This window comes from Columba livia, chromosome 18 (genome assembly GCF_036013475.1).
Source record: "Columba livia isolate bColLiv1 breed racing homer chromosome 18, bColLiv1.pat.W.v2, whole genome shotgun sequence".
NCBI lineage: Eukaryota > Metazoa > Chordata > Aves > Columbiformes > Columbidae > Columba > Columba livia.
The window spans coordinates 4,916,357-4,932,224 of NC_088619.1; the positions used below are offsets into that span (position 1 = coordinate 4,916,357).

The 15,868-nt window shown below is 45.3% G+C and overlaps 1 protein-coding gene across 3 annotated transcripts in view; it reads right to left on the bottom strand.

Annotated features, from left to right (window-relative positions):
• Positions 1 to 363: 363 nt before the first annotated feature.
• The window catches only part of LOC102094955 (protoheme IX farnesyltransferase, mitochondrial), a 106,295-nt gene continuing 90,790 nt past the window's right edge, over positions 364 to 15,868 (bottom strand). For all 3 annotated transcript variants that reach the window (XM_065034594.1, XM_065034595.1, XM_021288645.2), the window contains exon 7: positions 364 to 2,669. In XM_065034594.1, the coding sequence (XP_064890666.1) occupies positions 2,227 to 2,669 (443 nt within the window). In that variant the 3' untranslated portion in view covers positions 364 to 2,226. The remainder of the gene's footprint in view (positions 2,670 to 15,868) is intronic.

A 15,868-nucleotide genomic window follows, 5' to 3' on the forward strand; every position in this document is an offset into this window, starting at 1 on the left:
TCTATAATGACTTGGGAGAAAACCACAACTCTCCTGCTTCAGCACCATTTTCTGCCTGTGGGAGCAAAGCCCACGGTTTTTGTGAGCCCTCTGCCCTTTTCAGGTTCCTCTCCCAGCTAAAGGTTGACCAAATTCTTTGGTTTTGCACAAACCCTTTCCACTCCCATGTACCTTAGTTTCAGTGTGCTTTTTGCACAATAAACTGGTATTTCACAAGCTGTCCTTGCTCTTGCAGTGATCACGAAAAATATTGTTGCTATGAGAATTGCAACAAAACTATCAAATACCTTTGCAATTAACTGAACCGTACCAGAGTTTCAACTACAGGGGAATTGTTTAAAACAGATTTTGAGCATTCACCTCTTTTATTTTTTGTACAGTACGTACTTTATTGCAGAGAAGACTGGATGCATTTTTAAAACAAACTCAGGAGTTGCACAGTTTCCAGACGTTTCTACAAAGCGTTGCCCACAGTAACTCGAGCACAACGGAGACCGTCAGACAAACAGTAAGAGGGAACTCAATCCTATCATCTGCATCACTTGAGAGAGTCAGAAAATCTTGCACCCGATTATTTAAGAGCCATGTAAAACAGGTGGCTCTGCTCCTGCGAGCACCTCCGCCAGCAGTTAACCGTGTCACTCCTGATTTACGCCAGTGTAACCGAGACCAGAAGTCGGGCTTGTATCATGAAAGCGGGCAGTGCGGATTGTATGTCAGCGTGATACGCACGCGGTGGCAGATTTGTGACATTTCCTGAAGGGTTTTATTCGGGATCAGAGCAGTGTCTCCCATTTCAGGTGTTATTGGATCTTGGGATCGATGCACAACTGTGCTGCCCGGTCCCTCTCCACATGGGAAAGAAATCTCGGCGTGAGAATGCATCGAGTTGTAACAGGTATTAACTACCACACTAAACCACAGCACAGACTTAGTCTGCCGCGGGTGCTGCTGTGTCTGGATGTTGGGAAGGATCCAGCGGGTCACAGCCCCAGGTAGGCTGACGGTGACACAGCCCCACACTGGGACCCCGAGCACATTAAACTGTGGCTAGAAATGTTCTTCAGCGCATCAGCTGACAAAGACAATACATTTTCCTAGTGAGAACATCCACAATAATTGCTTTTGAGAGACACTGGCTGCATCAGCAACTTGAACATTATTATATTAGATACAAAACCTCAATTTTTTTCCTGAAAAATGTGTTTGCTTACCAGTTACATACCCCAAAAGTGAAGCCTTCCCTCTGAGCAACCACTGTGCAATATTAAATACAGTTCAAACTCCTGATGGAAGCCCAGAGCTCCCCCGAGGACACTGAGACTGAATGGGCTGGCACAAGACACACTAGCACAGAAAAGCCTTAAAACTACCAGACTCTGAGCCTGGTTCTCACCTCCTGCACCTTTTCAAAGCTTCACCAACATAAACAGTAATGGCATTTTTTACCAGCTGAAGATATGACACACAAGGGTCAAACTCTAATGATGTAAAACCCCCGAGGAGTCAGAAATTCCCCGTGATGGATGTTCAGCAGAACGGCTCAGAGTGTGTTCAAGGTATACGCAACAAAAGAGCTGTTCATCTGGACATCATTTAAATGCTGATGTGTAATGTGCTGAAAGACAGTTTGCTTTCCTCCTTTAGCATTGTGCCAGCTGTATGAAAGCTAAAAATCTACTGGGGTGAATGGGAAGCTTAGGAAAAGTAACCGATTGAAAAAAGCCTCAGAAACTGAAGATTTCTGTGTAATATCAGAGCGGGGATGGCATGGATCGGGCCAAGAGTTCACCCGACCCACCATGTGCCTCACAGCTTAATTGGGAAAGGATACTTGGGGAGCAGGGGTGATAAATCATTCATTTGTCGCTTCCTGACGGCTTCGCCAAGGCTGCCAGTGCTGGCGGTCAGTACGTGTGCGCTTGTGACTTGCTAAATGAAAACCTACCCACGAAGTGAGAGACCACGACTCAGGGAGGCTTTGGAAGGCCACCCCAAAGTGATGTGCTTCTGACACAGGCTAAATCCGTGATGAGTGAGCAAGCCTGAAGCCCGTGAATGCTTTAAACTCTCACGTCTAGTCCCTTGCAGAAGAAAATAGAAAATTATCGCATGAAGTGGTCGCTAGGCACAAATGATTCTTCTTCAAGCAGATCCTCACAGGTTTCCCCCTTGTAATTACTAAAATATACTACCTGATGCGTCACGAGGACAAGTAATTGACATTTAAGGCAATCCAATTTCCACAGCCCTCCCATGATTTCCACCAAGCAGATCACCTTTGTCTTCCTTCTCTAGGAACGACTTCTTGCAGGTGAACATGACGAGCAGCAGCATCGGCAAATGCCACAGGCTGCAGAAGAAAAGCTTCCTGGAGCTGCTGCGATCGGCATCCCTGTAGAACCGAAAGGCGAGGTAGGAGATGTACAGGTTAAGAGGGAGCGAAATGACGGGGAAAGTCCACGTGGTGACGTCGAGAACAGGAGCCGCCGTTGAGAGTCCGATTAAGGCCAAGCAGTGACGCAGAGCCACCCGCCGGCACAGCCCCGGGTGGGTGACGGACATCATGCAGTATCCTCCTCGCGAGTAATCTTCCCGCAGACCCCAGCTCAGGGCGTTGAAGTGGGGGAACTGCCAGGAATACAGGATTCCCCCCAACAGTAACGCACCTGCAGCGGGAGAGAGAGGAGGAAACAGGCATTAGGACATCGCAAGACGTGCTACGTAAAGAACTCTGCAGATCTGGGTTGGATTTGCAAAAGAGCAGCGCTATGAACCTGTCACACTGCACTGTGCAGAAGACAAGGCACGCTCGGTAAGATAAGGCATGTTCTGTAAGATAACACACAGTCTGTAAGATAAGGCCCTGCTCTGTTTTTAACAGCATTTACATGGGGTTGCTCATTGTGGTGCGTCTGGTTTTGGAGCACTTAATTTGAAAAGCATTTCAACAAGTCACTTCCTCCTAATGAATCATCACTAATTGGTTTCTGCCCCAATTCGGTCTCTACCTGAGGGAAGACAGATGAAAATGAAGCAATGTTGGGCAAGAGGCTGTTTTCCTGGGAGCCTCTGGCTCCCACTCCCGGGTTCCAGAAGCAGAGAGCTCTGCTCAGCGACAGCAGAAAAGCAAGATTATAGAATCATAGAATCACAGGATGGTTTGGGTTGAAGAGACATTCCCAGCTCCCCCAGTGCCCCCCGTGCCATGAGCAGGGACATCTTCACAGCTCAGGTTGCTCAGAGCCCCGTCCAGCCTGGCCTGGGATGTCTCCAGGGATGGGGCATTTCCAGGGATGGGGATCAGCTGCTTCTTCCTGAGAACTGGGACCGTACCAGTGCCCTGGTCGCCTGGAGCTTTGTGTTTGTGACAGAAGATGAGAACTTTTCATTCCTTCAAGCCAATCGAAGTAACTTCTAAGTGGCTTGATCAAGTAACTCTGTTCACACCCATTAGTTACTTTTACATTTCAAAAGGAGCTATGGAAGCAGCATATTTCTCACAGCTCTCCTGGGGACATGGCACAGGGCTTATTGAGCCAGAAGCAGCTTATGTGCTGATTTCAGAGAGCTTCGAGGAGGCCCCCATGCTAAACTCCCTTCACTAATTTTGTCTGAAGACCAAAAATCCCCCAAGGCTGTTGCACATGACGAGCATTCCTGGATTTTCCTTTTGTTTCCCCGGCTCCCAAACACTCCACTCTGGCATTAACACTTTCTTTGCATCTCCCTCTTTCCACGAGCTCATTCTCTATGGAAACTACCTCTCCACTGGAGCTGTGAGTCTATAATTTTCTTAAAGACTTGACAGAAACAGCAACACTCATCTGCACACAGGTTAATGTATTTAAATTCTTCTTCCCCAGTGACTGCTCGGGCTCTAACAAAAACAAGTCAGTGTCTCCTTTCATGGCTTCATGGTTCATGTCTTCTCTCCATCTGTTCTGGACGCACGTTCCTTGGGGCTGTGCGTATCTAGTTCTTGTCTGAAACAGCACCCCTTACACCTGCGTTGTCATGCAAATAATATTAATTTAAGGTTGCAAAAGAGCCTTTTTTCCCCCTGCCTTATCAACCAGTGAAGGAACAGCCCATCAGACTCAATGTGGGTTTCCAGTTGCTTATAAGATCTAGTACTGGTATAAAAGACCCATCTTTTTAAAATGAGCAACACTCCATTAGGTGAGTACATGCCTCTAAAAGTTGATTACATTAAGGAGACAGTTGAAAATGGTGCACCCCAAAATTACCATTAATTTCAGAAAATCGTGGCAACAAAAGTAATTTTGGCCTTAACAAAATAGCACTTGATTCAGTTCTGCTGAAACCTAAGGGAGTAGCTATACTGAAATAAATTGAAATAAAACTTAATCAAGGAGCAGTACTCTCTACACCAGCAGAAACAATGGGGAAAATGTTCTTGTAATAAGTCATTCTTTGGCTTTTTCAGCTCTTGTAAAACATATTACCGGAGGCAAGATCCAGAATGTGATAAAGCTGAGATAGCAATATTTTTCAAGGTTCACATCTGACGTGCTTTAGAGACATTAGCTTGTTGTTTTTCAGAACCTGGGGAAAGGTAAGCTACAATTATCCATCATCTCAGGAGGTGTAAGTAGCTGGGGCCGGGATCTACGGCAAAGTATGTCCCCGTGTTCCACGGACCCGTCGGCTTTTCACCCACCAAGTGCTGCGTCCCCATGTCCTGGCTGTAACACGGGCTTTACTTATTCAATTGCTCAAACGCTGCGTGGAGCCAAGCGCAAAACACACCCTAAACCTCAAACACACAAACCCCTTCAACAGCTCTCTAACTATCACACCATTAAAATAAAAAGTCATCTGGAGAAACTTTAAAACACAAACAGTCCAACTAAGCTACTTGAGGCTGGATTCCCATTTACAAAGCTCTGGTTTTTACATGCAAGCCTTTGGAATTTAATTACTTTGATTACATTACAACCATTGAGATAATTGATATTTTACAGAGAAGCTGAACAGTAAAACAATTTAATAGGCCATTATGAGGATTTGAACTGACCGGCTCTTTTTGTAGCTTCCCATGTGCCTTGGACATCCTGTAATTTGCTCTGCCCAGGCTGAGACTGTCGGGTTGTCAGAGATTTTTAGGTGTCCCATAAGTCTGATGACTTGCCAGGCACAGCACCCGGTACCGTACAATTCAGCATCAAACAAGCCCACAGTAGGAACCCTGTCGAGCCCAGAGCAGACATGGTAATACTCATTAATTACCAGATAACTATGTCATAATTAGGTCAGCAGTGTTTTTAAGCAATATTACAGCAAAACTACCTCTGGAGAATCACCTGGCTGAAAATAGTGCAGAGTCTACTCCGCTGCTTCTGCATTAAAAACTTAAGTGTATTTAAGCCATCAGGACCCAGGTCTCCAGTATTCTTTCAGTCTTGTGTGCAAAATAGGTATAAAATGTTTTCTTGTTGAGTTCCTACTGTTTAATCACTTTGCACTACCCTGTTTCCCTGAAAATAAGAGTCTTATATTAATTTTTGCTCCAAAAGATGCTTACTTTCTTACATGTACAGCTGCCTGGACACTATTACATTGACTTTTTTAATGAACTGTAACTAGGGCTTATTTTTGGAGTAGGGTTTATATTTCAAGTATCCTCGAGAGTCCTGAAAAATCATGCTAGGGCTTATTTTCAGTGTAGGGCTTATTTTCGGGGAAACAGGGTAACTTAGATTTAAGCCGTCGAAAGTTACAGGACTGCAAAGAACCAGGTAGGTCCTTTAGCACCCACAGAGTTAAAGATAAATAACAGGTTTTATCATGAATTTTAAGGTTAACCTATTATTTCTTTTGTTAAATTCTTTTAGAAGTATTTAAATAGTAATATATCTTCCTTTTAATAAACAAGAACAAGCTGAGATATTTATTTTATTTTAATATCTTAAGATAAAGCCAAAATGTCAACTGGCATTGAAGAAGGTAGAAAATGGTTCTTCCTTTCTGTAAATATATTTTTATCTAGTGAAACCCTGAAGCTTTATAAATTGTACTTTTCCTAAAACAAACAAGACACTAAATTCCAGAGTCATTTGGAAACTGCTCGGCAAGCCGTTTTAAGGTTCAACACATTTGGGTAAGGCTTGGAAATAATTGTGAGATGATACTTCCAAAAGCAACTAGTGATTTGGGGCTGGCAAACCGCAGGAGTTGAGTCTAATTTTCAGAATTACAAGACCAAGAAGCATTCCCCTCTGAAGTTACACTCTTCACAGTGTCAAGAAGGCCACGTGGTACCTCTAAACTTTGATTAAAATTGTACGCTTTATTACTTTTAGAGTAATTTATGATGGCTATTGCAGGACGGCCCAAATCTCAGGTCGGGGAGCAGTGCTGGTGTCTAAGCCCGTTGAGTCTTTGGTGTCTCTGCTAAGGAGAGCACCCAAGAGCAGGGAAGGGGAGATGGTTTTTAGGGTGTAAGCCCTTGTGCGTGTGAATACTGAGCTCTGGCAAACACAGGAGAGCAGAGTGACCGGCAGCAACAGCTTCTTGTCCTCCCCACCCTGGGATCAGCGACACTGGGACTCCCGAGGGCGAGACCCCAAAAACCCGCGTCCTGTAAAGGATACGGGGTCTGTTCAAGTCTGTACACCACCTTCTCAAGAAGGAGCTGGCACGTTGAGCTGACAGCACCAATGGAAATCACGCCAGTAGCACTGGTCGGAGCAAACCTTTCATTCACATCAAGCAAACCAGGGTTGCAAACGTGTTTTTTCATCCATAAAAGGGCAGAAGTAATGTTTGGATCCTGCTCTCTTGCTGAGGATGCCTCTCTCTTAAGCAGCGATTTGCAATACGCCTCTTCGTCATCAAACAGTTTTATCCATTGTACACTTGGCACATGGAGCTGCGGCGAGGATTTCACCCGCAGCTGAATTATTTCAGCTGTCTGCCTTAGGCAAGACGCAATAGTTTGGGATCACCCTATTGAAACTCTCCAAAAAAATTTCTGAAGGCAAGTTCTTCCAGGGCAGAGACGGCCCTGAGCTCCCAGAGGGCGCAGGCTGGAGCACAGTGTGTTTTGGGGGAGCAGAGTCAGCCGGAGCCCAACCAGCCCGGGCAGGCAGATGAACGTGGGTCTGTCCGCACAAGTCCAGGCAAACATCTCCAGGGTTATCTACAGAGAATGCCATATGGACATTGTGTTCCTGAAAACACACCGGAGACCAAAAACTTACTATTTCTTCGTATTCTTCTCACTGTTCTTTAGACAAGACACAACGTGTTACCTCTTCAGAGTGTTCTGCAAACCTCCAGTATTGCTTTCACAGGACAAACACCTATTTGCTTAATCAATAAAAGGAAATAAATAAAGGAAGGGGGAGCTGATCTGTAGCATCAGTTCAAGAACGGGCTTGTTCCTTCTGTCTTTGCTGTCTTGTTGCATATGTATGACTGGGAAGTGGCCAACCAGGCATTAAAATAAACATGGAATGGTTAAAATATCAGCTCCAAAACAGATGTTGAAATCTTACTGCATTTCCCAAAGCTGGTGTTTACTGCCTTGGCAACCTAAGAATGCTGTTTTGCTTAAAGCACAATTTTAGTAATTCTTCTGCCTTGAATAATATGAAGGCATTTTAAAATCATTTCCAGACTTTGGTAGCTCTCTGACTTACTAGAGGAAAGCACCGGCCTTTTGTCTCTAGGAAGCTGGTCTGAGTTTGGCTGTCAGGAGGGGAAGGCTTTGGTAGTCTAAGCTCAGCCTTTTAATGCATCGCAGTCAGGAAACAACCACACACCGTTTTACTTGATAGCACACAACTGGCTCTCCTCCCTGAAAAGATGTTGAACAAATTACTCCTCTTTAATCCAGACAAGGTAGATTAGAGTGCAGAGACTTGACTTGCTCCAGCTGTATCCACCTGCTTGTGAGCAACCGCGCTGCCTCATAGCGCATTTTTCACCTTTTCTAAAGGAAATTTAATGTAATCAGTCCAAATCTCTTCACTGTGGTCCTGCATGATTTTTACAGGATGTTACGCTTGCGGCAAATGTACTGGATGCATCCCCAAAGCTTTTATTTTCTACCTTTTGTGTTTGTTCACAACAAGTTACACACAGTAGTCTTCCCCGGAGATTTCTAACTAAGCAGCAATTATGGGGGTAAAAAAAGATGTTGGATGTTGAAGTCTTCTCAAAGCCTTGTTGCCTATTGCAGATTCAATGTAATATTGAACACCCAAACAATTATTTGGAGATGATGCTACAAATATACTGGGTGCTTTGGAGAGTCACATTCACAACACAGATGTACAGTCTTGATACATCCAGACTGGTTTATTAAGCTGGCGGTGGCATCTTCTGTTTGCAAATGAGAGTTTGAAGGTGCAATAATTACTATATTTCCTTCAGCTTGTTTTGGTGATGGAAAATGACTATTAGGGAAAATCAATTGGCCTCTGATGACCAGAGTTCAAGATACTGCCCTGATAACAATCACTCCTGAGGAAAAATGTTACCTACTATTTAACTTTTCCCGTTGTTTTGGGGAGTAGAAAAGAGATTAGCTCTACAAAATTTACACCCTCATTTGCGATTATGAAACCTTCCCAAACACAAAGACATTTGGGAATTATTTAGTCAGGAGCCTTAACCAAACTGAGGCAATTCCCCCCTACTTTACCACTGCAGCATTTCCTACGTTAGCACCACAGCAAGACAACAACCGGCACTTCTGCTTCCACTGGAAAACAAAAGCAGATGCTGCCGCTTGTGTCGGATGCTGCGGGAGCGGCAAAGCAGCCTTGAGGAGGAAGAAAGGAAAAGTATCGCTTGGAAAGCCTTGCACAAGGTCTCTGGGCTGCAAACAATGGTCCCGGCTGTCAGCACGGGCACACACGGCCCTGATTGTGAGTCTTCAAGGTTACACGGTCATGTAAACCAAGGGCGAGGAGGAGAAGGCTGCAAAACTCAAAAGCTTCATGGTCATGGGTTTCAATAGCTGTTTCTTTTGAAGGCAGGCACAAAAGGCTCGTGGAACAGGAGCGTCTCGGGGCTGCGATAGACTCCTCTGCCGCAGCACATAAAGGGAAGGGGATGTTGGCCGTGTGTCCGGGCTGTCGGCAGGACAAAAGGACGATCCTCCGTGTCCGCCACGAATGGGAAATGAAGTTGGCAGTGGCGTTTTCACCTCACAGCAGCGTTCCTGGCCACTGCCTGTCGCAGGAAGACACCAGATGTCCTCAGGTACGCTGGCCGTGCGGAGATAAGCTGTGTGCATACGGATACACACAGGCATGCACACTTTTTGTGTGACACAACAGGTTATTACAGCTGAAAGCCTCACAGGGAAACACCTCTCATCATACAGGCAAGGCTGAGAAAAACAACAACGCCATAGATAATTCGTCTTAGCTAAGCCCAGCAAGAAGTGCCATAAAAAATGCGAGCCTGTTGGGTAAGATGAAAATATGGTCTTTCCACAGACCGTTCATTATGTGCAAATATATTTAGGAAGGATTTGCCAAAGGACCAGACTCAGGAGAGGACTGAGAACCTGCGGAACCGCGCAGGGCTCTTCATCGCCGCCCGCCTCTTCCAGCGCTCCCACGTGGCCTGAGAATGGGGGTCCCTGCGGCAGAGCCCCCGTCCTGCTCCTCCGGCGGGTGTTGTGTCACATACACAGACACCGGAGCTTCTCCCATGGGTGTTGTGTCACACACCCGGACACCGGAGCTTCTCCCAAGGGTGTTGTGTCACACACCCGGACACCGGAGCTTCTCCCAAGGGTGTTGTGTCACATACACAGACACCGGAGCTCCTCCCATGGGTGTTGTGTCACACACCTGGACACCGGAGCTTCTCCCATGGGTGTTGTGTCACACACCCGGACACCGGAGCTTCTCCCAAGGGTGTTGTGTCACACACCCGGACACTGGAGCTTCTCCCATGGGTGTTGTGTCACACATGTGGACACCAGAGCTTCTCCCATGGGTGTTGTGTCACACACCTGGACACCGGAGCTTCTCCCAAGGGTGTTGTGTCACACACCTGGACACTGGAGCTTCTCCCATGGGTGTTGTGTCACACATGTGGACATCAGAGCTTCTCCCAAGGGTGTTGTGTCACACACCTGGACACCGGAGCTTCTCCCATGGGTGTTGTGTCACACACCTGGACACCGGAGCTTCTCCCATGGGTGTTGTGTCACACATGTGGACATCAGAGCTTCTCCCATGGGTGTTGTGTCACACACCAGACACCGGAGCTTCTTCCAAGGGTGTTGTGTCACACATCTGGACACCAGAGCTTCTCCCAAGGGTGTTGTGTCACACATCTGGACACCAGAGCTTCTCCCATGGGTGTTGTGTCACACACCGGACAGTGGAGCTTCTCCCATGGGTGCTGTGTCACAGCCAGGAGCCACACAGCCCCATCTCCTCCCTGTGCCCCACCAGCCACGTGTGGGGCACAGAACCGGGTGAGAACACGTAGCCTGTGAATTTGCGGGGTCTGTCCCTCAGGTGTCCCAGCGGTGGAACTGCCGTTTCTTTTTTCTCTTGTGAAGGGTGAAAAGGGGGAAACAAACCAGCCCACTGGCTTTTGTCCTAAATTCAGACCAGCTGCTTACTAGTATTGTTCCTCTGCCTCAGTTTTTACCCCCACAAAGCACACTCCTGGGCCCCCAGCTTCCAATTCTCATATGTCAGTGACATGAATATCTCTGTTTCCTCTGGAACAGACCACAAATTCTGCTGTCTTTCATCTGAGAAGTGAAACCCCCCCAAAACCTGGGTTTATTAGTGTGAGTTTATAGCCGGAGCCTCCTCCGCAGGGGCGGCAGGACGATGGAGTTGCCCGGCTCAGGGTCGCTCCCAGACCTGCTCCCACGTCCAGGGGCTTTGAAAAGCTCTAAGTGCTTAACGGGAAGGGACACAAAGATCTCCGAGCTTATTTTGCACGCAATTAAGCTGTTGCTTTGCTCTCCCTCCTCCCGGCTGACAAGTGCTACATCAGGGAAGGTATAAGAGACTCTGGCCATTGACAGGTTGGGCACAGACCCCCCCTCCCGTATTCTCTTTTTTTTTTCTGTTGTTACTGAAACCATCCATCTGCCAAATGTCGCTAGCTGATAAGAACTGTTTTTAAATCCCCATTTGTAAATAGATGTTGGCTGACATAATTAATGTCTACCATACAACACCATTTGAATTACAAAGTAAAGGCAATTTAAAAAATCAGCCTCCACATGATTACAATTGATACTCAAGTCTATAAATTCCATAGCCCCAGGAATTATTTAAATTTTGGAAAATGAATGAAAATCAGTACAAGATGTCTCTCAGGAAAGTGAGACCAGAAGTGGAGCATCTGAGATAAACTAAATAGCCTCTTGAGATAAACATTCTTTGGTGCAGTAATACCTATGGCTCCAGGCCACCACGGGTCTGTAATGTCTGCTGTACTGTCAGGGCTGTTATCTGCTCTGCCACTGCCACCTACTCAGAATAAATCCCCTTAACTGATAAGCACATTATGTTGAGGACCCCCGCTTGTCACTTCCATCTCACTGGGTGGTTTATCCGATGGCATGGAATTGCTCTGCTCTCAGACGCCGACACCGCTGGGATGGAGCACAGGAAGGTCAGCGGACGATGCGCAAAAGGTATAAAGCAAAATACAGGCTACAGCTCTTGGAAACATTTACCCCAAATTCAGTTTTTTGGTGAAGTAAAAATAACAAGTTTAAATGGGCAACAAACGTTTCTAACGAGCAAACTGCAGTGTTAGTCTGGGAAGGAAGACCAGCAACACAAGAGTAATTTAAAGCATGCACATGTTGAACCTCTCACACATCAAAATAAATAGCTCTGTTATATTTTATATATATATATATATATTAATATTGCATATATTATGATATATATATAAGCTCACAGCATTGTGGCACAGCCAGGGGCAATCCGGTTCCTGGACCCAGCACAGACCAAGACGCTGCTGAGCTTCACCTTTTTCCCGGTTTTTCGCTATTAAAAGCTTTAAGTGAATTCCATTATTTTCCTGCTAGTCCTTCCTTTGTAAAATCAGGAGAAATAATTCGAGGGCGTCTAGATTTACAAGAGAAACAAATCTCTTTGGAAATAAATAGTACCACAAAGGAGCAATGAAACTGGCTTTCAAGGAAGCAAACGTGTTACTGCAAATCACAGCTTGGCACTTGAGTTCTGCATAAATACACCAGATATGTGGTAGTGATATCCATGTGATAAATTACATTTATCACGCACCTTTGACCATCTCACCTGCACTCGACTCCCCCTGTGAGGAAATGTTAACATTCCTGATCTTTCAGCAGTTTCAAACAGCTGCCATTAAAAAAACCCCACAAAACCCCCACACCCACAACAAAGAATTCCACATCTTCCCAGAGATAACCTTATCTTTCCCTTTTGAAATGTGAGGTTTTCCCTAAATTACGTTGGAACAAAATCTAGCGTTGGGGGCAGGATGTTTAATCAGGTTTAAGTGCATACAATTAAAGTTACCTATTGGGGCAGAAGTGGAAGCAAGCGTCACTGGGAATCACCGTCAGATCTGCAAAAGTTGTGTAGTGTAAGAAATACCAGCAAGCATTTGCATCGCTGGAAATATAAGGTTTTTTATCAGGAAATATATGGTATTTGTTTCTTGTGCAAGAAACTGTCAGTCTTTGAAATAAGAAAGTTATAAGCAAAATGAATAAAAATTACAACGAGGTTGCTCCAGTCTGAGATGCTTTGTTATCATCTCTGGAATCAGAAATTAGGAATCATCTCCAACTCTCTCAGACGACCAAGAGCATCTCGCAGCACCAGCTACGAACTGCCCCAGGGATGTTCCTGAATCCCAACGGGACAGGAGACCCGGGCTGGGCTGTCCCAGGTACCGCACGGGACGGGGTCACACCTGGGTACCCCCTCACATGGTAACGAAAGGTTTACACTTAAATATTGTTTTCCCCACAACCAGCAACACGTGCAACTATGTGGCTGCTGTGTGAAGATCACGAGGAGAGAAATCCCCAGGAAAACGCAAACTCAAAAAACCACCAGTTAAGCGGTGAGAACCTTCCTTCTCATTAGTTTTCTACCTCCCTTCCTTCTCATTCCTCTTTGTTATTGAGTGGAACGATCTTTTTTGATTTTTATTTTTTTTAAACAAGGTGCAAATGCATTTTCACACCTCTACCAAAAAGTAGGTTAAGTCTCCAAGCTAATTACACATCATTAATGAGTTCCACGAGTGTGGTTAGGCTGGCTGGAGAAGGGATGCAGGTCAGCACGTTGCGCAGGTACGGACATGGATGCACGTCTGTGCTCCATAGGGGTCTGATGCTGCCAGGTGCTCAACTCTCTTCTCGTTTGCAACAGTAGAATGTTTAGCACTGAAAATCACAGTTTACAATGCGATCTTTTTCTTCTATTTGTGCCTTTTCTTTCTAAAGGTGGTGGGTTTTATTTGTTTGTTTGGGTTTGGGTTTTTGTGTTTATTTTGTTTTGTGGTTTTTTGTTTGTGTGGTTAGTTGGTTGGGGTTTATTTTGAGTATTGAAACACACTAAAATATTACCTTCAGGTCATCATTTTCAGAGCTCTGCCCAGGTGTGCTTCATTACAAAGACCAGTATCGGCTCAGTAACATGTATTTCTCTATTAAACAAGTTGCTTGGTCTCACTGTGAGGTGACTGTAGAAGTTTGAACCTCCCAGCCCAACCAGACACTACAACAGATTATCCCTTCACAGCAGAGTTGGTAGAAGGACACATAACCACATCTCAGCTGCAAATTAGAGAGGAAGAATTGACTTGGGACCCCAGTGGTGCTGCCTGTCCTGCCTGGCATACAGGGCCAGCTTAGCCCTGTCTCAAACAGCAAGACGGAATTTGAGGAATTAAAGATAATCACAGAATATTTTGGGTTGGAAGGGATCTTCAAAGGTCATCAGCAGGGACATCTTCAACCTCAAAATGATCTTCAATAATGAAAACTGGTGCCAGATTACTGGGTTTTAGCTGCAGCAGTTTAATGGATATTTTAAAAAGCAGGGGTGGAAATGTGAACCATGACAACTATTACAACAAGGGCTCTTGGAGCTCTTCACTCCAGCTCCTCCAGGCTGGACTTTGCAGGTGGAGGATGGGCACACGAGTCACGTTCCACCATCAACTCTAAAAAGAGATGCCAAAACCAACGCAGAAATCCCTAAACAAGATCTAGGCAACTGCAGCCAGAATGGTAGTCCTTAAAAATAAGTATTTTCTGGTTTTAATTCATTTTCATATCTTTAAAGAACTTCTGTTGATGTCCATTACACACTCCTTAACATGAGACACTATACATACATATACATATCATTTATAGGTCTAAATATTAAGAAAACTTTCAGAGATGTAAATGTTTGTATAGAAGTACTACAGATTATTAAAAAACCACCACAGAACCCTTCATCCTATCTCTGGAGTAGATCTGTATCAGAACACACGTACACAAACCAGTTCACACTGACTTCTATAGGAAGCGCACAGCAGAAAGGAAGAACAGCATCCTATGGATTTTGCAGATTCTGATATTTTCTGGTTAAAAGCCCTGTTGTTGAAAGTATTATTCAAACCTTAAATATGCCACAGTGTGATGTGAGTGTGCGCTAAAAAGATTCTTAACAGACCTGTTAGCTGAACTTCATTAGTTTCTTCAGAATATAACTACGTGGAGCCACTTTGATTCTGAAGTTTCCAGCTGGCAGGAAAAACAAGGCCTGATTGTGTCAGTTTAGCTGCTGAAGACATCAGTGTTTTACGAGGGATGCAAAAACGTTCACAGTCACTAAAATAGAAATCCTTGTTTGCTTTTTAAGGAGGGAGGGAAGGAACATTTATAACTTAGAGTTTGGAAATGGGCAATTAAGAAATACACCAATAAATTAATCTTCCTAGGATATTTTCTGGCTTGTGGAAAGACAGTAATAAACACATCTGGGAATTTTCCAGCTGAAAGAGCCTGACTTGTAAGTTGGATCTTACCGGGTATGGTTTTAATCCTGAAATTATGTAACGTTTTCTTCTATGTGAACCTCAAATACACTCTTTTCCTCCCAGATTATTTTTTAAGATGGTCTAAACACATATTCACTTGGACATGGCCTTTTATCAGCTCACGTTTGCCCCTGAAATGCCCCTGTAAGGAGAATGATACCATCATGTCTGCTCATTCAGTCCTTATGGTAACAGACTTTGGCATCACAAACAGCAGAATACATCGATTTTCAAAGCAGTATCAGGTCAACAAGCACAAAGAATGAGGTTTACTGCCTTTTGAGCAGGTCTTTTTAGCTATCCCAAAGGCCATGCTGACAGCCGCTCGCCCAGATCACAGGATCCCAGACTGGTTGGGTTGAAGAGACCTCTGCAGATCCCCCAGTGCAACCCCTGCTCACGCAGGGTCACAGAGCAGATCACACAGGTGGGTCCAGGGGGTTTGAATGTCTCAGAGAAGGAGACTCCACACCCGCTCTGGGCAGCCTGGGCCAGGCTCTGGCACCTCCCAGCAAACAAGTTTCTCCTCCTGTTCAGATGGAGCCTCCTGTGTTTCAGTCTGTGCCCGTTGCCCCTCACCCTGGCGTTGGGCACCACTGAACAGAGTCTGGTCCATCCCCTGACATCCACCCTGAGATACTGATCCCATTGATCAAATCCCTCTCAGCTTTTCCAGCTGAGCAGCCCCAGCACTCTCAGCCTCTCCTCATCAGAAAGATGCTCCAGACCCCTCAGCATCTCTGTAGCTGGACTCCCTCCGATAATTCACAGAATCACAGAATGTCAGGGATTGGAAGGGACCTGGAAA